Below are 22,449 nucleotides of genomic sequence, written 5' to 3'. Positions count from 1 at the left end.
TAACAACAAAAAAAACCTAACACATTACCAAAGAAAACTTTATTTCTCCTTTTTATTTACTTCTCTCTACCATGTACTCTATGGCCCTTACTGTGTTTACGGCGGCATGTGCTTTTCTGTTTGCTGTTTCTAACTATAGTATATTTCTGGGATGGTGTTGCTTTTGCTTCCACTTTAGTTTTGCCAGCTCACATTTCATCTCATTTTGTGTTATCTTTTCTCTGAGCTCTTTTATTTTCCAGAGATGATTCCTATATTAGATTTTTAATCACAATTTTTATCTGCTGTTTGATAACCTTTTTCTGGTGATTTTTCTTCACTTGTTATTTGTGTTTTTCTTATTTTCATTTTTTTGATATCTAGTATAGATCCTGTTTTGTTTTATTCTATTTTATTTACTACTGTTCTTCCAATGAGGGGTGTTTTTCTTGGATCATCTTTGTGCTAAGGCTTGGTATTACTAAAGGGTCAAGGCTGACTGGTGTTCTCCTTGGGGACTGTGTATGTAAAATGAGTTTTTTTAGCCTTCGCTGCTTTTCAGATAAGAGACTTAGGGCCTCCCTCTAGAGAATCTTTTGACTGCCTCACTGGCTAGTTGCTCCCTTTGAGTGATTTTTTTCCTGCTTGAGATGTGTGATTTTATCTGTGACTTTTTTTTTTCCTTCTTGAGACCTTCTGAGAAAGTTTCAATCTTTGCACTTGTTTGTTGTTTCCCATGTCAAATTGGGGATTGCTGGTTTTACCTTTCAGGATGTGCCTGTTAATTTCAGAGAACTACACATTTATGGCACCTCTATAGCCATGGGTGTATTCTGATGGGGTCGTGGAGCATCTGATTTTGATTTTTACTGTATTTGGTGATCTTTCCTCAGATGCTTTGAGATTATAGGTTACTGTTTCATTCATAGCAGCTTACATTTTGGTTTCACATTGTCTCTTTCGATCTGGTAGGAGAAGGAGGAAATTACTGTCTTGACTCTGAGTTTAAAACTAGAATTCCCATAATTCTTTGTAAAAATCTGTTTTTTGATTGATATGTATCTAGTTAGAAATTTCAGAATATACAACTTTAAAGAGATTTTTCTGAATATTTCACTGATCAGTATTTGGCAGTTATTTTACTTTTTATGTAATACAGAACTCTGCATTGACCCAGGAACACTTAATGTTAGATACTTTATTTTCATAATTTCTTAAATCTTAGCACCTTTTATTTTTTATTTTATTTTTCTTATACTTTAAGTTCTGGGATACATGTGCAGAACGTGCAGGTTTGTTACCTAGGTATACACATGCCATGGTGGTTTGCTGCACCCCTCAGCCCGTCATCTACATTAGGTGTTTCTCCTAATGCTATCCCTCCCCTATCCTCCCACCCGCTGACAGGCATGTTCCCCTTCCTGTGTCCATGTTCCCCTTTCTGTGTCCATGTGTTCCCATTGTTCAACTCCCACTTATGAGTGAGAACATGCAGTGTTTGGTTTTCTGTTCTGGTGTTCATTTGCTGAGTGATGGTTTCGAGCTTCATCCATGTCCCTGCAAAGGACATGAACTTACCCTTTTATATGGCTGCATAGTATTCCATGGTGTATAGGTGCCACATTTCATTTTCATACTTTTTTTTTTCTTTTTGAGACGGAGTCTCGCTCTGTTGCCCAGGCTGGAGTGCAGTGGCACGATCTCGGCTCACTGCAAGCTCCGCCCCCCGGGTTCACGCCATTCTCCTGCCTCAGCTTCCTGAGTAGCTGGGACTATAGGCGCCTGCCACCATGCCCGGCTCATTTTTTTTTTTTTTGTATTTTTAGTAGAGACGGGGTTTCACTGTGTTAGCCAGGATGGTCTCGATTTCCTGACCTTGTGATCCGCACGCCTCGGCCTCCCAAGGTGCTGGGATTATAGGCGTGAGCCACGGCGCCCAGCCCCATTTTCGTACTTTTTATTAGCCCTTGGTAACTATTACTAATTCTGCGTTGCTTTCTCAATTGCAGTCAAGTAAGGGAGAATTGACTACGCTCGTACATCAGCTTCAAGAAAAGGACAAGTTACTTGCTGCTGTGAAGGAAGATGCTGCTGCTACAAAGGATCGGTGTAAGCAGTTAACCCAGGTGAAGACATTCTTATGTATGAGGGATATACTTCGCAAATCAGAAAGATTTTAGAAATTATCTATTGTCAGTAGTTTAATTATTTATAATTTATATCCAACTAAAGTAACTTTCTTTTAGAGTTTTGGGAGAGTAGATAGAGCCGTCTCTCTCTTTCGTGATATTATAACCTATAGTTGAATTATTTAAAATAAGAGTACTTGCAGATATCCTAACTTCAGAATAACAAAAGCATTCTGTACAGAAGCATGGGAATTTGTTTTAATTGGATCTGACCTAGATCTGTTCTTTATAGAAACACAAAATTTGGTGTGATCTTGTTTAAGTCTGATTAATGGAATAAATGTGAAACTCTTAACATAAGTAATTTATTTATGGAGCTTCTTGTGATAAGTATAATTTTTTGTCTAGTTCTTCAAATCTCAGAAATATTACTCTCAGAGTTTAATAGTAAAAAATACTGGAAAAGCCAATCTTTAAAACATCATGAAACTGAGAGAACGGAATTGAAACTATAGAAAATATGGTTTCATTATTCCTGAAGTGCTTGTTTCTCTTTCTAGGGATTAAATGCAGTAGAGTACATGATGTTTATTTACTAGTCGTTCACCTAGCCACTTGATGACATTGTAAGAATGAATGACCTTGTTTGAATATAAATCCTTTATGTGAATTTGAAGTAAATAAAAAAAGTCAATGGAAAAAGTTGGCAAGATTAAAGTTGTTAATAAAATTAGAAACTTACAGTTTTATGTGACTATATGACTATATTTAAAAAAATTAGGATAACTAATTTGATAATTCATTGAGCTGTGTACTTACGATGTATATACTTCTAAGTATGTCATACAGGAGTATAACAATTTGTGAAGATGAATGAACAAACTCAGGCAAACATAAATTATGTAATATCTCAAATTTTGTCGAAAAGTTGCTTTAGAGCAGGGACATGATTAGTCCTAATCATACCTGCAGCTGATTTTAAAATTGCTTGGCTTTCATGTACTTCGATAATTAATATTTGTTCTAGGAGCTCATAGTACCAGCAAAACAAAATGAAATCCCTCATTTAAGATTTGACTTAGGGGCCAGTTGCGGTGGCTCACGCCTGTAATCCCAACACTTTAGGAGGCTGAGGCGGGCAGATCACGAGGTCAGGAGATCAAGACCATCCTGGCTAACACGGTGAAACCCCGTCTCTACTAAAAATACAAAAAAAATTAGCCGGGCATGGCGGCGGGCGCCTGTAGTCTCAGCTACTTGGGAGGCTGAGGCAGGAGAATGGTTTGAACCTGGGAGCGGGAGCTTGTAGTGAGCTGAGATTGCGCCACTGCACTCCAGCCTGGGCAATGGAGCCGGACTCCGTCTCAGAAAAAAAAAAAAAAAAAAAAAAAAAAAAGATTTGACTTAGGAAGATGATAAAACTGCTTTCTGATTTTTACTTTCCCTTGTTTGAAACTTTGACTCTACTGTAGACATCTTATCCCTATTTCTTCCCTTAGGAAAGAGACTTTTATTTCCTTCTAGGCCTTTTTTCCCTGAAAGAGAATGTACCTGGGAATGATAGAGAAGGAACTATTGTGCTTTAAAATGTTCTTTCGTGTAATCAAGTTAGAATGTAGGATTTATTTTAGGTTCATAGTCTTTAACTTATAATAAACTAGAAAATGCATTTGAATTAGTAGTAAAACAGTGGCAAAGTGATTATGAAGGGAATTGGTGTGAAGAGCAGATGAGATGCAGAAGACTGTTTTTGAAATCTTTTGACCTAGCTTTTTTAAAGCAAGTACTTAATGTTTTATCATTCGTGATTATTTTACTGATGTTACATAACATCATTGTTTATCATTGTTGCAGGCTTATGATACTTATTAAATAACAAGTTTTTAAATTTCTGGGATATTCTTTTAGGAAATGATGTCAGAGAAAGAAAGAAGCAATGTGGTTATAGCAAGGATGAAAGATCGGATTGGAACATTAGAAAAGGAACATAATGTATTTCAAAACAAAATACATGTCAGTTATCAAGAGACTCAACAGATGCAGATGAAGGTATATTTTCATTCTTTGAAAACAAGATGAAATGTTTGCATTCATTTAATTAGCAAACTTTTAAGTGACTAGTATGTGCAAGGCCCTTTGCTGGGCTATCAACATACAGTGGCTAGTGAAATTCACTCTCTGTCCTAAGTAAAACAACTTTTCTAGGTGGGGATGAGGTAGGGAGGCTGGATGCAGATCAATATGATGATAAAGATAAGTATTGGCTACTTTAGAGCAATGGTGATGGGAGGTAGGGAAGAGAAGGATTTGATAGGGAAGACTTTTTAGAAGTGATAAGACTGTGTTCAATCTTTTAAAACAATTAGGCATTATCAAGTAAGAGAGTAAAGAAATGGGCACTGAGGATAAGAGTTACTTGGTGTGATTTCTTAGTCCATCTCTGGAGATGATAGTTCAGTGGGTATATTCTGGGACCCAGGATTGAGCTTTTTAATTAGTGCAATCCACGTGCTACCAGTACAGATTGTCTGGAGTAACTGCTCTGTGAGAAATACAGTAAGAGTTGTGGTATTTGGGAATCAGAGCTGGAATGAAGAAGGGATATTGAGAAGTAGATAGAGGCCCCATCTTAAAAGGGCCTTGTATACCTGAAGACTGGGGAGCCAGGGAAGGAGTTTAAGCAACACAGCAGTCGCTGGAATTACACTGCTATTTTAAATTTTTACCTTGGTAGCAGTGGGGAGAGTGGAGCAAAGGATGGTTGGAAGACTTTGCTAGAATTCAAGTCAAAGAACAAGGGCCTGAAATTAGATGTTGACAATGAGAGAATGAGTTTGAGTATACAAAGAGTGAGTTAGATAGGGCTTGGTGTTAGTGTGGAGGGGAGAGGTGATAGTGAAGAATGACTTCTAAGGTTTTGGCCTGAGTGATTTTGTCTGTTGTTACTTCCTACCGTTTCACTCATCTTCTGTCAGAAGGCTCAGTTTTTACAGTCTGTCTCTTGTATATATTTTCCATTTTCATGATCCTAGTTAGGACTAGACCAGTGCATTTTTTTTTCTTATTTTTAAAAAGATTGAAATATCTTTATTACTGCTAAAGAGGCTATTGAAGAATATGGCTTGGGTCTGCTTGCTTAGGGGTCATGTAATACTTTCCTTAATTTAACTTTCTTGACCAGTGACTTTTTGAAATTGTTACTTCCATCTGCTGGCTGATCCTTCAATTTGGAAGGTCTGTCATTACCTCAGATTTAATATGTGTCTAAAACTCTCACCTATTGATCAGTTTGATTTTTTTTTTTCCCCCCCAGGCCAATCATGGTTTTTATATTTTGAGGCATTGTTATCTTTATGCTTGAATCCTGTGACTTCTCTCTGTCTCGCTTAGTCTACAATTTGCTCTGAAATCTTAAAGACATTTTATTTCTGTGGCCAGGTGCCGTGGCTCATGTCTCTAATCCCAGCTGAGGTAGAGGATCACTTGAACCCAGGAATTTGAGAATAGCCTGGGCAAAATAGTGGGACCCCATTCTACAAAAAAATTAAAAAGTTAGCCAGGCATGGTGGCATGCTCATGGTCCCAATTACTCAGGAGGCTGAGGTGGGAGGCTTGAGCCTGGGAGGTTGAGGTTGCAGTGAGCCGTGATCACACATTTGCACTCCAGCCTGGGTGACAGGGTGAGACCCTGTCTCAAAAAACAAAAAACTCCAAACCACTTTATTTCTAGTTACTCTTGCATTCAATTCTTAGACGTGTCTTTAGTTTATTATTACATACTAGAATAATTACAGCTCATATTAATAGGTTTGTCATTTTCATTCTGTCTTGCATTTGGTACCAAAATTTTTTTTTTTGTAAAATATTGCTTTGATAATATCGCTAGTCTGCTAAAAATTTAAAAATATTCTTCGCTGCTTTCAGAGTCCCACTATTTTCCTCTGAAATGCCACTAATAGCAAAAAAGAAGTGAATGATGCTGTTTTTGTGTTTTTGCCTTATCCACTGCTTTTAGCATTTGTTTAACCCATTCCTTCATCTTCTCATCCCCCAGCAATTTGAGTTATTGAAGAACTAATTTTTCTAGCCTCAAGTGATCTTTTCTTCTTAGTTCCTAATTCCTGTTAATTTGAAAATTAGTCAAATACTTGTAGCAGCATCTTTTGTTGAAGGTGAAAGGTATTTAAGTGATTCATCCTGTTTTACTTGATTACTTACAGAGGTCAGGATACAGATTCCATATGATAACTTCTGTGAAAAATAGAAACATATACCTTAATTTCTCTTAATAAGCAACAATTTCTTTTGAAAGAATTATTAATAAGATTATTTCATATAAAAACATGTTCTTATGAGAATGTAAGAGTCAGTGTGCTTTGTCTTTAGATTCTTTAATCCAAAATTTTAAAATTAGAAGAAGAAAGTTAAGAGTGGTGGTCGCCAGGGGTTTCAGGGAAAGAAATGGGAGTTATTTCTTAAAAGGTGCAGAGTTTTGTTTTACACAATGAAGAGAGTTATGGAGATGAATGGTGGTCATGATTACACAGCATTATGGATATATTTAATACCAGTGAACTGTATACTTGAAAATGGTTAGAATGGTATGTTTTATGTTATATGTATTTTATAATGTAAAAACTTGGAAAAACAATTAGAGGTCAGAATATTTTAGCAAGCAGGTTTTTGTGTTATCTATATGATTATGGCTCAATTTGTAACTTAATATGAAGTATACCAAACATATTTTCAGTTTTTAAACTTTGGCTTACTAAAGACTTTAAGAATATTGCTAACATACAATTGACATAGGATCAGGACAAGCTTAATTCTGTATGAATCTATTTGATAGGAAAGAAGTCCTAAATCATACTTAGTTCTGAAACATCATCTCTAAGCATGTTTATCTTGTATGTCAAATATGATAGCAGCTAGCATCTACTTGTATTCTTGAATGTGGTGAGAGTTTGTATTTAATTTGCAGTCATCACTAACAGTATATTTCTTTTAAATTTGTTCATGTTTATTTGAGAAGAAGGGTTCAAACTTCATTCTATTGATGCTTTTTACATTCTCATTTTAATAAAGTTTATTTTGAAAGTTAGCTTTGACAGTCTTTGTTTTCTAAGTTTTATATATGTAAAATTTTAGTTTCAGCAAGTTCGTGAGCAGATGGAGGCAGAGATAGCTCACTTGAAGCAGGAAAATGGCATACTGAGAGATGCTGTCAGCAACACTACAAATCAACTGGAAAGCAAGTATGTTTCCAAATACCTTATTTTTAATTGAATGGCAGAGTATTTTCTTGAATCATCAAAATATTTATAGTGTTTGATAGTAATTGGTTAGACTTTTTTTTTTTTACATTTGTTTCTAAAATGAGTTACTTTTTTTTTTTTTTTTTTGAGACGGAGTTTCGCTCTTGATGCCCAGGCTGGAGTACAATGGCGCGATCTCTGGCTCACCGCAACCTCCACCTCCTGGGTTCAAGCAATTCTCCTGCCTCAGCCTCCCGAGCAGCTGGGATTACAGGCATGTGCCACCACACCCGGCTGATTTTTTTGTATTTTTAGTAGAGACGGGATTTCTCCGTGCTGGTCAGGGTGGTCTTGAACTCTCAACCTCAGGTGATCTGCCTGTCTCAGCCTCCCAAAGTGCTGGGATTACAGGCGTGAACCACCACACCTGGCTTAAAATGAGTTACTTTTAAAAACAATTCTCTTTTGCTTTGTGAAGAACTTCTTCAGTTACATATATGTAAACTATATATGTTATATTAATGTCATACTATTATATACTTATACAAACACATTAATATATATCATATATTACATATTTATATAAACATGTATGTGTATATTATATATAAACTATGTAATAAATACTAGTACCACCAGTGGAATGGTCTATGAAATTTATAAGTTTTAATCCATCTGTCGCCTTTCACAGTAGCTCCTAAACTTCAGTATTCTGAAGAGCACCTGGCATTCTAGTTAAAAAGTGTATTCTTGAGTCCTACCCTTAAAAGATTATGATTCACTGACTCTGAGGTAGAGCCCAGCAATCTATATATTAAGACACTTTCAGGCTGAATGTGATGGCTCACGCCTTTAATCCTAGCACTTTGGGAGGCCGAGGTGGGCAGATCACCTGAAGTCAGGAGTTCAAGACCAGCCTGGCCAACATGGTGAAACCCTGTCTCTACTAAAAATACAAAAATTAGCTGGGCGTGGTGGCATATGCCTGTAATCTCAGCTACTCGGGACACTTAGGAGAATTACTTGAGCCTGGGAGGTGGAGGTTGCAGTGAGCCCAGATTGCGCCACTGCACTCCAGCCTGGGCAACAGAACCACACTCTGTCTCAAAAAAAAAGACACTTTCCTTGTGATAGTGATTGACTCTGAGGCCATACTTTGAGAAATAGTACCTTAGAGAGATTAGTAATATGAGTACACAGTACCCTGACTGGTTGATTTTTAATACATTTTCAGAAGACCAGTTTGAAGGTGACACTGTCTATTTATGGTCATCTATTTTTCTTGATATTTTACAGTGATTTTAGAATTTGTATAACTCGTTAGAATTATATAGGAATTACCCACCTAAACTTTATTGTTAGTAATTGCTTGTGTTCTGTTTCAGTTGGGCTGTAAATAGAACTACTAGCTCAGCTCAGCGAAACTACCAAAGTATGTTTTGTTTATTTCTTATATCTATTTGTAATAATGGAAGGCTCCTAATCCAGTTACTGTTTTCAGGCAGTCTGCAGAACTAAATAAACTACGCCAGGATTATGCTAGGTTGGTGAATGAGCTGACTGAGAAAACAGGAAAGCTACAGCAAGAGGAAGTCCAAAAGAAGAATGCTGAGCAAGCAGTTACTCAGTTGAAGGTGATATATTCCCACCTTTGTCATTTCATGAATAATATAGGTGTATTCGTTCGTTTTCATAGTGGTATGAAGAACTGCCTGAGACTGGGTAAATTTTTAAGGAAAGAGGTTTAATTGACTCACAGTTCAACATGGCTGGGGAAGCCTCAGGAAACTCACAATCATGGCAGAAGGTGAAGAGGAAGCAAAGCATCTTCTTCATGAAGCAGCAGGAAGGAGAAATGCCGAGCGATGGGGAAGAGCCCCTTATAAAACCATCAGATCTTGTGAGAACTCACTCATTATCACAAGAACAGCATGGGGGTAACCATGCCTTTGATTCAATTACCTCCACGTGGTCTCTCCCTTGACACATAGAGATTATGGGGATTACAATTCAAGATGAGATTTGGGTGGGGACACAAAGCCTAACCATATCAGTAGGTATTTAATTTGATGACTTAAATGTGTATATAGCTTTGAAAAATATAGTTTGACTCTTAGTGGGACCTGTAGTCTAAATGCTATGCCCTGATGAAAGAAAAAGAAGCATGTGCCCTGTTGAAAGAATTGAATATAGCCTTGAATTTGAAGTTAAAGACTGTTTGAAGATATGGTAAATGATGTTAGCTGATTGACAGGTATAAACTGTAGAAGTTTGTCTTATATATGGGGGTTAGGGTCTACATATATAGGGCAGAAATCATGTAGTTAAAAATTACCCTTAATACCACTTTATCACCCATAGCTGGGATTTTTCAGTAGGTCCAGTAGAACCTAGTTTTCTTTCAGCACTGGAATAGGTAGTTTTTCCTTTGTTTAAGCACAAGACTAAGTGGTGTTCCAGTGGCTTGCACTCGACCCATGATGTACAAAAAAATCACATATTATGTTTTTAGACACCAGTGTGTCACTTGGTCCAATGAGATACTTATACTGTGAAGAGATGCATGGCTTTGCTCAGGCTGACTGAGGGAGGAGCAGATTCATTTATCTCATTTTATATGCATTCTGGAGCATATGTACATTGAATAGAATGATGAGTATAATTCTCTATTTCTCCTTTTATTGAAGAGGAGATTTGTTGAAAGTATAGTTCAATTTGTGTAAGTTAAATGCTACCTCATTATAATAGATTCCTACCTAGGTCATTGATACAGTTGTACTTTGATACCAGTTCCAGAGTAGGAGTTAAAAAGGCTTCAAGGGTAATTGAATATGGAAAATAGTGTGAGTAACCTTTGTTTTTCTTAAGTTTTCTTGGGTCTTGTTGGGAGATTAATATAAGTATCCTTTCTTTTATTTAATACTGATCTTGCTGATGGATTTACTACTGGCATAGATATGGAAGTCTGTTTTCTGTGGATATGGATAAATAAATGACATTAAAGATTATAGTCATGATTGGAGTGTTGTGTTATAGAAATACCTCAAAATAAGAATTTTTAGCTACTTAGATTTAGCAATAAAGATACTATCCTGTCCTTCGGAAGCTTATCAGCTGAAGGAGGGTTAGTGGGAAACAGGTTATTGCTAAGTGGATCAGATATGTATATAGTAGTAGCTATCTTGATCTAAACTCAGCACAAATATTGAGTCTCTGAAATAATCTCTAAACTGTAAACCCTGTAATGTTGGAGGATAGGATGGCTATGACTGATAAATAAATAGCTTTTAGACTGTGTTTATCTGCCTGTCTTATTGAAATGTAGGAGACTAGTTGTAATAAGCAGTTTTATGATACAACAGTAAAGGTAGAGGATGCTTTTTTTCCCTCTTTTTCAAAGTAGAAATTCTGTGTTTGTGCTAATTTATCCTTTCTCCCTTTTAAAATACCAAGGTTCAACTACAAGAAGCTGAAAGAAGGTGGGAAGAAGTTCAGAGCTACATCAGGAAGAGAACAGCGGAACATGAGGCAGCACAGCAAGGTAAGGGGAAGAGGTATTCATGTAAACTTTGTATGTAATTTTGGGTAAAATTTCCTTTCTCTTCCATCTGTGAAGAAAGTATAATTTGGTATTTTGGTTATAGCTTAGTAAAAATAGCTTTTATACTTTCAGAATATCTTTCTTTCTTTGACATTTGTTAGGGTTTTAAAATAAGTTACCTACTAGTTTTGCCTGAAGCATTAAAGTTGCAGGCAAAATTGTAGTACATGATAGGGTAATGGGGTCCTGGCTGTGTGTTTCTTTTCTGTAGTTATTCTCTTTGGTTCTTTGGTTAATTCTTCATTTTATTTTTTGTTCCCAAGAAAATAGTTCTTATTTTGAAGAGAAAAACAGAGCATTACCATCCCAAGTAATTTACTTAAAACTGCCCATTTAATACATGCTAACTTTTACTCATTTACTCTTAATTTGATGAATCCATCTGGGAGATAATGGAGTACGTGTTATGTGTGTTGTTTATTTCTCTACTACTGCCTTTCTGCCATGAAAAACAAGTATAGGCTGCTACAGGAGCATGCAAGAGTAGAAGCAGGAGAGATTCAAAGGAGGTTTTCTAGAGAAGAGAATGCCTACACTAAAGATGTGTATGAGAAACTAGGCAAAGAAAGAGACCTCTGTAAAATGTAATGTTTTATTACAGATTTACAGAGTAAATTTGTGGCCAAAGAAAATGAAGTACAGAGTCTGCATAGTAAGCTTACAGATACCTTGGTATCAAAACAACAGTTGGAGCAAAGACTGATGCAGTTAATGGAATCAGAGCAGAAAAGGGTGAACAAAGAAGAGTCTCTGCAAATGCAGGTTCAGGTATTTTTTCTTCTTTTTTATTAAAAAAATACAGGTGGTCAGTTATTAGATCTGTGTGTCTAGAAGAGAGAGTAATGTCTACCTTATCCTAATTCTGAAATGATGATGAATAATAATAACTTTGAGCACTTGTCACAATATGGTATGTTTGAAGATGTGCTCATCGACAGTCTTAGGCTCTTTGTATTAGATTAGGAATAGCACAGACATATCTTTAACTTCTGTCTTATAAGCTAACTCAGAATGTCTAATCATTGTTTAAAATAATGCCTTTTGGAATCTAAGAATGCCTTAAAAAAGAAAAAAAGATAAAGATAAACAGATGTACCTATAATACATTGTGTTCATATACATGGGGTTATTTATTAGCATGCTTTTTTTCTTTTTGATTGCTATTTATGAAAGGATATTTTGGAGCAGAATGAGGCTTTGAAAGCTCAGATTCAGCAGTTCCATTCCCAGATAGCAGCCCAGGTAATGACGCTTTCTTATTGCTTATGATTCAGCCATTTAAACACTCATCTGAATGCCCGTTGAGTGCCAATTACTGGATTATTAGCTGGGAGACTAGTCATTGAATCAACAAATGATGATCCTGAGTGCTAAACACTTGCTAATTATGTACGGTGCTGAGGGAAAACACTCAGAAAGAAATCCATACCAACTAATCGGATGAGGGGAAGGTTAGAGAGCTTTTATTATACAAAAATATCCCCAGTCCTGTCACAAAACAAGGAGAGAGAATTGGCCGAATGCTGTCTAGAATAGTGGCTTATGTATTACAGATGTTCATTAAATATCAACTAGCTCTGGAAAATCCTAATATATTAGCAGGGGGAACAATATGGTAACCATAGATCACAGATTATATTTGCAAAAGAATCAATTGAAAATTTGTACCTCAGTTTAGTGACTCAACCTTCCAAAGTTTTCAAGTGATAGTGTAAGACCTGTTATTCTTTGACGTGACGTACACGTCTTTATAAATAATATAAAGAAAATCAAGTAAAAAGCAAGTTAAGTATTGCGAATTTTGAGCTTCAGTTTTTCAACTTGAAAATTCTGAGAGTTATTTGTAGCAAAAAGTATTGGCTTAGAAGTCTGACATTTCTGTATAAAAAGTGGTTTTTACATTAAAATTTTGTTTTTAAGGTTCAGAGAAGTTCAAACTCCCAAAGCTTTGACCCTATAAACATATTTTTCCCTATTGCTTTGTCTGTAGAAATTGTAGTCTAAAATAATTGGGGAAGAATTAACGCAGGAAAGGGTGCTGGTATGGATGTGTATGTATATGTGGATTGCAAACTCAAATTGAATTGTGATCTTGGGTTATCAGCTGAGAAGTAGCTCTAAAAAATTTATCAGGAGTTAAATACGTAGAGAGTGCTTGTAAGAATCTTTTAAATAGTAAACATGAACATGGGTATTTCCAAACTATATTAGTCATGGAATGGATAATTTTATTATTAAAAGTTGTTAATAAGGAGAAGAAACACAGGATGACAAATGGCCTTTCTGGCTGTTTTTCCTATTCATTTGTTGCTTGTCAATTATTTAGTTTCCAGACCTGTCAACTTGTTTTATTCTAAATGGCTTGTGATATGTAATTCCTGACTACTGGCTGTTGGTGATCAGACTTCCTTTCAGAATAGTAGTTACTTTTTATTGAACACTCACCATGGGCCAGATACTTTCTTAACAATTTATATACATTAACTTCTCTTAGAATTTAAAGCTCTGTTATGATTATTGTATAGCTTTAAAGCTTTCTCTTAAATACTTTTATGTTGACACTATTTTTCTTTCTTAGACCTCCGCTTCAGTTTTAGCAGAAGAATTACATAAAGTGTAAGCCTATCTTTTCACACTCTTATAATTGTGTAGTCACCACTAACTGATACTTGTTAGATGCGACACTTAAGATTAACTTTATACCTCTGACCTGTTCAGAAAATACTCTGAACTAGATTTGAGCAACTTTTGCTTTTTTTTTTTTTTTTTTTTTTTTTCCTTTTTCCCATTAGTGATTTGGGTCCCTAAACATTATATATTCTGCTTTTATTTATGTTTTTATTTTAAAAAGAGTTGGGGAGACTTTCATTTGGGTGTTAGCAATTATGTGGAAGAGGTAATTGTTTAGAAAGTAGTGGAAGTAAATTAGTTTTTGTGTCTAATAAGTAGTTGTAGTTCTTCTGTGTCCGACTCTGTGGTTGTATAACCAAAACAAAGTTATGTGCTTTTTTTGTGCCGTGTAATTTTGCATGGACATTGATCACTTGAGTTCGGAAGATCTGAAATCTGGTTTTGACATTGCTAGCTTTAACAAATTAACCTCTTTTATTTCGAGTTTTAAAATAGGGTTATGTATTTTAAGGAGTTATAGTAATGTGTATGACAGTTGTTAGTAAACTGAAAGGGGCTATAGAAATGGAAGGTATATGAGAACTACTGAAGTAAGGATGATGCTTTCTAAGGCTTTAAATCCTTTTGATTTGTGACTTCTGAATGTTTATTGAATGTACAAATATCTTCTAAAGGATTGCAGAAAAGGATAAGCAGATAAAACAGACTGAAGATTCTTTAGCAAATGAACGTGATCATTTAACAAGTAAAGAAGAGGAACTTAAGGTATAGTAATTTGTATAAATGGCTGCAATATTTTACAGGACTGAAATTTAAATTACTTTTATCCACATAATCAGTAAGTGTATATGAAGAATGGAAAATAGTCTAGAGTTCATTTGAAATAACTATTTTTCTAAACTACAAAATCCTCTAGCTCTCTATGAGGAAAAATTCAAAGGGCTTCTCTTGTGATATAATTTACAATAATTTACAATAGTTCGATAGGACTATGCTAAATAACAGAAATTGGTGATTTTATTTAGGAAATTTTATAAGTTGAGACGTTTGCTTAACTCTTTTGTAGAAAAGATGCTTTACAAACTTTAAAATCAATTGTATTAAATATTTTAAATGCTATTTTTCCTTGTTCTAGGATATACAGAATATGAATTTCTTATTAAAAGCTGAAGTGCAGAAATTACAGGCCCTGGCAAATGAGCAGGTAGATCTTTATTGCTTTAGAGCATTGACCTCAGAATTTCAGTTTGCGTATTTTTATTTTCACTGGTATTGTGAGCTCCAATTTGATTGTGTAAGTAAAAAATATGATGGTTTCTTATCTTTGGCTGCATGATTTGATGTTACTATTTTTATGTTGAAATAAATGTTTGATCCAATGAATTGATCACTTCAAGAGGCAGTTAAAATGATCTTACTATGCTGATTTGAGTCTTTGAGCCATTTAATTCAAAAAAGATATACCTTTTACTAGGATAAAAGTGAGAAGTAAAAAATATCAAACAGCAAAACATGTTACAGAAATGTATGGTATTGCTGTAACTTCAAATATATGGAACTATAACTTTTTAATATGTAAAAATTAGTGAAAAAATAGTTTTGAGCACTTACTGAGAAGTGATACCATTTTCTTCTCATTCCATACACAGGCTGCTGCTGCACATGAATTGGAGAAGATGCAACAAAGGTGACTAAAGTATTGTACATCTAGTCATTCATACATTTATGTTTAAGTATAATCGTTGCAGAAAATGTTGCTACTTATAATTGATAGTTGTGCCCATAATTCCTGTAGATTTTCTGAATGTATGAGGTATTTTAATTTACTTTTTTTCACCCTTATAGTGTTTATGTTAAAGATGATAAAATAAGATTGCTGGAAGAACAACTACAACATGAAATTTCAAACAAAATGGAAGAATTTAAGGTGTGTGATTAAGCTTGTAAACTCAGGTTTCTTAGAACAACCTTGCATACTTTTCAGTTGAGTGATTCCAGAAATACTACATTTTATGTGAAGTCACTCTGAAACAGTGTTTCTGTAGTTCATTAGGGGACTTATGCAAACCATGAATTTTATCATTTTTCCTCTAGATTATCTGTTCTTTTAGTAGAGCTTAGAGATTTATTTTGCTCCCCCCCACCAACCTTTTCTCAGCTGATAGTTTCTATTTCGGACTGTCTTACTTGTCTCCACTATTGCTGTAGTTCTGGTTTCTGGTCATGGCCAACCAAGTGCTAGGGTGCATCTCTGTGTCCAGTGAAATTTGAATTATGTCAGTGTATAATTGACCTGTCACTTTGAGTACTGAAAGCTGAGATAAAGGTTTGATTGTTCAAAAACCCATTCAAATGATTGCTTTATTACCTTTTTTCTTAATAAAACAGTAAATTGAGATTCTTTCTTCCAGATTCTAAATGACCAAAACAAAGCATTAAAATTAGAAGTTCAGAAGCTACAGACTCTTGTTTCTGAACAGGTAAGGTTTTTCCTAAATTACAAAGTAGAAACACTTGATATATAACAATATCTGGTTCTTCTTATTTAGGTACCAAAAGACTAATTGAGAAATTTTGCTTAAGCTTGGATATGTCTGTTATTGCCTTTCTATTCATCCTGTATCTAAATTAAGGACATTTTTTCTTCCTGAGATGAAGCTTATGCCAGTCTGCTCAAAAGCACATTCCAGAAAAACAAAAAAGTGTAATAGGATATGCATAAAAAGAATTTAAGCCGTTTTGATACATTTGACTCTCAGAATAAATGTCCTGCCTTAGACTTGGAACCTCAGCTTTTTCTTTTAGGGAGCATGGTATCTTTAAAGGTTGAAACTTATTATTAGCACTTAAAAGCAGTGTGATGTTGATCAAATAGCTTAACCTTTGTGACACCTCTCATTCCAGGCCTTTCACGTGGAGATTATATTTACACTATGAGGTTGTTAGATTTGAAAGGAGAAGCTTATGTATCATGCTTAGTCTAGTGCTTTGTTTATGGCAGGTATCTAAACCTTAATTCTTTTCTCTTAGAGTATTTATTTTATCCATCTCATCTCCATCCGCTGCCACCATCACTATTCATTTCATATTTATAGCAAGGCATCTAAACTATAGCAGCTTTGAATAAGCATGGTTCCATAAATTAGAGCCCAGTGGTATCTGTTCTCTGCCTATTCCTAAGTGGTGCCTTCATACTCTTCTCCTACGCAGCTCTTACAATTACAGTTTATTAATAAAACACGAACTCTTGGTGACACATTAGAAGGTTTGCATTTGTTCCTAATACTAAGTTTTTGAATTGTACTTTTATTGGAAGCTGAAATGTAAAGCTGTTGCAAATGATAGCACTTCTTTTAGCGAATCCTTGCATTCTTTCATTTATTTTAAAATTTACGTTTATGCAGATATTAAGCTGGTGTAAGTAACTGTGCCTCTGTAAGTATTAACTTGTCAAGAAATAATCTATTTTACCTCCGCATATGATATTAAGTGCATTATTACATAGTCTTACTATGTACTTTGTATTTGCTTTATCCTTGTAAACTAAAAGTAATAGAGGAGAAAATGCTGAAGGGATGATATTTAGTTTAAATGGCATTTAAGGCTTATTCTTTTTTTTTTCTTGAGACAGTCTTCCTCTGTTGCCAAGGCTGGAGTTCAGTAGCACCATCTTGGCCCACTTTATCCTCCGCCTCCCAGGTTCAAGCCATTCTTATCCCTCAGTCTCCTGAGTAGCTGGGACTACAGGCACGTGCCACCATGCTTGGCTAATTTTTGTATTTTTAGCAGAGACGGGGTTTCGCAATATTAACCAGGCTGGTCTTGAACTCCTGGCCTTAAGTGATCTGCCTGCCTTGGCCTCCCAAAGTGCTGGGATTACAGATGTGAACCACTGTGCCCAGCTAAGGCTGATTCTTGTCTTATTTCCTTTTCTGGTATAGCTTACAAAAGATATGATATCAATTATAAGGTTTCTCCCCCCCCATTTCTGAAATACGAATGTATCTTGTAGTCTCTGGTTACAGTTTAGTTGTTTAATTGGCAGCATTTTAAATTTTTACTGTTAAATAGCAGTGGTGAGATATAACATTGGTGACTTGGATTAGATGTAATAGATTTTTTTGTGTGTGTGTTCTTACTTGGAACAGCAGAGTATATAGTTTCTGTGTGTTAGTTACCAGAGATTTTTGAAATGCTGATATCAGTGTATGAAGTTTTAACCTTTCTAAAATTAACTTCATGGAGGTAAAACAGATGCTTAGAAACTTCTGAATCTGTCCTAGAATTCTTGTATTCTAGTAGTATCCAGGTGTTGGTGACTCTTATTTAAACAGAAAACTTTTGTTCTTTACTAACAATGGTATTTTCCATCATTAGATAAAAGTAAAACCACCAGCCTTAAATTTTTCTTTTCCTTTAAAGTCATACAATACCTTGAGAAATGCCATTGTAATAACCTTATGTAAAATTCCCAATCATTCATGAAAGTTAATATTATTGCTATCTTATTAAGTCAGCCTTTTATTATAAGATTTCTGCGTACTTTTAGATGTTCTGTTAAAGTGACAACTTTTAGTATGAGATGTGCTTTTGATAGGAAGAATAATTAACAATTCACAGGATAAAATTTTATAGCCACATTTTTTGATTTATTTAAAAGAATTAGTTGATAAGGGGGAAACTTATTTTGTGACACCAGTTTAAGATCTGCTACCGGGTAATTCTTAAGAGTTGTTCTGACTCTGAAAGCTTTTTATTAATAGTGTAGAAAGCATATGACTGAGGTTTTGGTTATAGTTGTGACTTCTTTCATTTTGGCAAAGAATCATCTTTGTGGCTTTTCCTCTAGTCGTTTTCATTGTTGCTAGTGAAAGAAGAGAAAAGATGGGTATAATCTTAATTTCTGTCGTTTCCACTTTTCTTTAACCCCTTTCTATCCCTCAGTCAGAATTCCAAGTGACAGTTGAGAGATTGAACAGTTTAGTTATGTAAAAATTTCAGTCCTTTTACCCCATGGATTTTTATTCTGGAGGAAAAGATTGAGCTTATGAAAGCAGAAACCAATAATGGTGCCAAGTTGTTGTTTCTTCAGGTGTAGGAAGCAGAAAGACAGCAGGTACCAAGTAAGGTAACCTGTTGATACCCTAAAGGAGAGAAGGCTGTATTTGGATTTAGGCTTGCAGATGGTCAGATAATGCAAATAAATCATTTACTAATATTTCATGAACTCAGAATAAGACTTTTTTTACTTTTTTTTTTTTTTTTTTTTTGCTGGACGGGAGCACATCCTGACCTTTAGTGAAAGAGCAGCATGACTTATTTATTCTTACTCCAGTAGATTTTTAAGATTCAGTGGTCAAGATTATTAAGTAAAAACTGTAGGAAGTTTCTTCTTTTTGCTCTGCTGCCTTGTTAAATTGTATTGCAGAAGAATTTATTGTATATGGTGTAGTTTTGGAAATCATCTAGGGTGGAAACAGTAGGATTGGATTAAACCAATAAAGTATGAAGTGAAGTAAAAATGTTGGAGGAGATGCAAACTAAGCTGGGTCAGTTTTATGCAATAGAGTATTTGATGAGCTGAAGACCAAGAATTTCTAAACTGTAACTTCATTAAAAAAAATTCAATTCATCAAATACTTATTTACTAGTTGAGTATATTACTAGGTACTTATCTACATGCTGAGCCTACAGAGATGAATGAGACTTGATTCCTGCCTTCCTAATATGGAGATAGATGTGTTAAACAGAAAATTATGGTGAAAGAAATTTTGGAACTCTGTGTACAGGTTTAGAGGAAGAGATAATGCATTCTCTTAATATTTGAAGGAGGTAGGGAGGTAACACAGGGAACAGCTAAACCTGATTTTGAAAAATGACCATGAATTTGCCAAAGAGCTAAGAGACAATCCAGGCTGAGGGAATACAATGTTCAAAGACATGACAGTGTGGCCAGATTGGCATATTCAGAGTGTTGGTGTATTGCAGAAGTACAAAATACAGGAAGGATGTAAGGAGTAGAGAAAGATTTGCTAAGACCTAATTATGAAGGGCTTTGTATGCTGTGTGAGGACCATGAACCTGATGTAGCATGTGGGTAAGCCACTAAAGGGTGTTGGAAGGATAAATGAGCATTTAGCCTAACATTTTAGAAAGAAGACTCTGGTAGGTAGGACTGACTAAAGGTACAATACAGTAAATGGTTAAGGTGCAGTTAACTTAGACTTAATAGTGTTATGTCTTTTTCTGAGGTGGCGTTCATTGAAAATAAATATGGACAAAAACTATCTTCATGAATGATTTAAAGGCTTAATGTATGATTTGTTTTTCATAGTATAAACCTGATTTAATGTACTTTTGACAATTCCTATTTCCCTTCTGATATTTGGATTATTTTTTCCCATTGGGAACTTTTTTCCTGTGCCTTCTACAAAACAATTCTTACGAACTAGAAGCAGGGAGAAGAATTAGGGTATTATGGTATTTGAGATGAGTAAGCTGAGGGCCTAAACTTAGGCATTAAAGAGAAGGGTTTAATTTCATAAGTATGTACAGAGTGGAATTTTAGGACTTGGATAGGGCAATGGAAAAATTAATACTATTTGTGAAAAATGATTGTAATAAGATTGGGAAAAACAAAAAAAAGATTGAGGAAAAAAAGAAACTAGCAAGATTGGGAAAGGGGCGCACAGAAGAGAATGTTCTAGGAGAAAGACCGTAAATCTTTTTGGTCAGGCTGCTTGGCTGTCTGAAGATATGGGAATACTGAGGGAGAAATCCTGCTTTGGATATAAGATAAATTTTAGCACTGGGGACTTCTGTGTGTACCGGGGGATGCCAGGAGAAGTTTCAAGGGGGACTCACCTTACATGTCATGTTCTAATGCTTTATAAAGAATGTATTCCTGTTGCTTTTGCAGTTTACAATCAGTTTTAAAACATTTTATATCTTGATCTGGTTGGTAGTTACATAATATCTATCTAACAAAATTCACTGAGCTGTAAACAGGATTTGTGCACTTGTCTATGTAAATGTTACACCTTAGTATAGAAAAAAAAAAATCAAATCAATTAAAAGAGCCCGTTTGCCTGCCTTTCTCTTTTTCTTTTTTTCTTTCTTTTCCATTCTTTTTCTTTTTCTTTTCCTTTTCTTTTTCTTTCTTTGTTTTTCTTTTTTCTTTCTTTTCTCTCTTTCTCTTTTCTTTCTTTTTTTTTGGATTTGCAAGGTCTTAGAGTCTGTATTCTTTGAAGAATTGAATTAATGTAAAGGAAGTGAGAAGGTTATCTTTTCTAGTGATTAAGATTTTCTTCATAAGATACTAATTCATTTTGCCAGCCCATTTTATACTGCTGCTTTTTCTGTGTCTCTTGTGTAGATGTATCTCTTTGTTTTGTTTTCTGAATTCTTTAATTATCAAGTCTTCAGATAAGTTATTGTCCTAAATTTTGTATCTATTTAATAACCCTAAACAGTTTTCACAAAATTAATTTCTCATCTGGTTTTTCTTTATGCAAATTTGGTAAAGTTAAACTTTTTGGTGATTTTTATTTTAGCCTAATAAAGATGTTGTGGAACAAATGGAAAAATGGTAAGAGTTTAGTTTTCTTTTTATATTTTGATGAGTTACTTCTACCAAATTAACTACATTAATCATATTTTAAAAATTCTCTTTAAACTTTGTAATGGAAGAAAATGTGGTATACTGTTGATTTGGGATTACATTACCGTTTGTGGGTTTCATGTGTGGCAGTAATTTTACTTGTTGAGGCTAGCATGTAAGCATGAATTACTTGAGTACATTTTACTTGTAAAGAGGAAGTATCCTGAGACCATGATAAACCATCACTAGAAACCTAGAAACTTTTCTAGAATTAAGTTTATAAGAAATGATGGACAGAGGTTGATCCACTTAAAATGATTAGAAATAATACCATTAACTGGCCGGGCGCAGTGGCTCACACTTGTAATCCCAGCACTTTGGGAGGCTGAGGCGGGTGGATCACCTGAAGTCAGGGGTTCGAAACCAACCTGGCCAACATGGCAAACCCTGTCTTTACCAAATATACAAAATTAGCCAGGCATGGTGGCGCATGCCTGTAATCCCAGCTACTTGGGAGGCTGAGGCAGGAGAATCGCTTGAACCTGGGAGGCAGAGGTTGCAGTGAGCCAAAATCGCGCCATTGTACTCCAGCCTTGGCAGCAAGAGCGAAACTCTGTCTCAAAAAAAGAGAAGAAATAATATCATTAACCTTGAAAAATAGTTAATACATGTGTTATAAACTTATAATTTCAGCATTCAAGAAAAAGATGAGAAGTTAAAGACTGTAGAAGAATTACTTGAAACTGGACTTATTCAGGTGGCAACTAAAGAAGAGGAGCTGAATGTAAAGCATTTTGTAGTTTTGTTTTCCTTGTGTTTATTCAGTGACATAAAAGGATTTCACTGTAATTTGTGTAAGGTTTTCCCCATAGATCTTAAACTTAATAGTACCTCTCACATTTTATAAATTTATATAATGCTTTTTTATTAAAGATTTTTTTAGAAGTTAATGCATAATTGTAACATTGACTGCCTTAATGAGGTAAATACTATTGTTATAGTTTGTCAGTTTCCCCACTTGCACCCTTGTCCAAATTATAACCAAATGATAACTAGCAGACTTAATTCATGAAATGGTATTGGAGGCCAGAGAAGAGATTGCCATTCTATTTTATGATTGTCATTAGCTTTAACTAACTTGATTGGGAAAAGGTTGCTGGAAGAAGTAAGTTAAAAGATGTATTTGAATTTAGGGAGAGGAGTAACTTAACTAACAAGTGGTATACTATGTATTTTTGAGGTTGTTCAGATATA

The 22,449-nt window shown here is 35.0% G+C and overlaps 2 protein-coding genes across 26 annotated transcripts in view; one reads left to right on the top strand and one right to left on the bottom strand.

Annotated features, from left to right (window-relative positions):
• Positions 1-22,449, bottom strand: part of ATG14 (autophagy related 14) — a 457,705-nt gene that overhangs the window by 255,474 nt on the left and 179,782 nt on the right. The gene's annotated exons all lie outside the window — the stretch shown is intronic.
• Positions 1-22,449, top strand: part of KTN1 (kinectin 1) — a 160,787-nt gene that overhangs the window by 46,145 nt on the left and 92,193 nt on the right. For 24 of the 25 annotated variants that reach the window (XM_050798224.1, XM_050798216.1, XM_050798214.1 and 21 more), the window contains exons 6-20: positions 1,989-2,105; positions 4,017-4,157; positions 7,257-7,363; positions 8,865-8,997; positions 10,817-10,904; positions 11,566-11,732; positions 12,138-12,206; positions 13,543-13,580; positions 14,270-14,360; positions 14,731-14,799; positions 15,245-15,282; positions 15,441-15,522; positions 16,007-16,075; positions 21,149-21,183; positions 21,889-21,979. In XM_050798224.1, coding sequence (XP_050654181.1) covers positions 1,989-2,105; positions 4,017-4,157; positions 7,257-7,363; positions 8,865-8,997; positions 10,817-10,904; positions 11,566-11,732; positions 12,138-12,206; positions 13,543-13,580; positions 14,270-14,360; positions 14,731-14,799; positions 15,245-15,282; positions 15,441-15,522; positions 16,007-16,075; positions 21,149-21,183; positions 21,889-21,979 — 1,335 coding nt within the window. The remainder of the gene's footprint in view (positions 1-1,988; positions 2,106-4,016; positions 4,158-7,256; positions 7,364-8,864; positions 8,998-10,816; positions 10,905-11,565; positions 11,733-12,137; positions 12,207-13,542; positions 13,581-14,269; positions 14,361-14,730; positions 14,800-15,244; positions 15,283-15,440; positions 15,523-16,006; positions 16,076-21,148; positions 21,184-21,888; positions 21,980-22,449) is intronic. The other variant, XM_050798211.1, reaches the window with a different exon arrangement.

Source organism: Macaca thibetana, chromosome 7 (genome assembly GCF_024542745.1).
Source record: "Macaca thibetana thibetana isolate TM-01 chromosome 7, ASM2454274v1, whole genome shotgun sequence".
Lineage (NCBI taxonomy): Eukaryota > Metazoa > Chordata > Mammalia > Primates > Cercopithecidae > Macaca > Macaca thibetana.
This window is presented reverse-complemented; position numbering and strand designations above follow the sequence as displayed.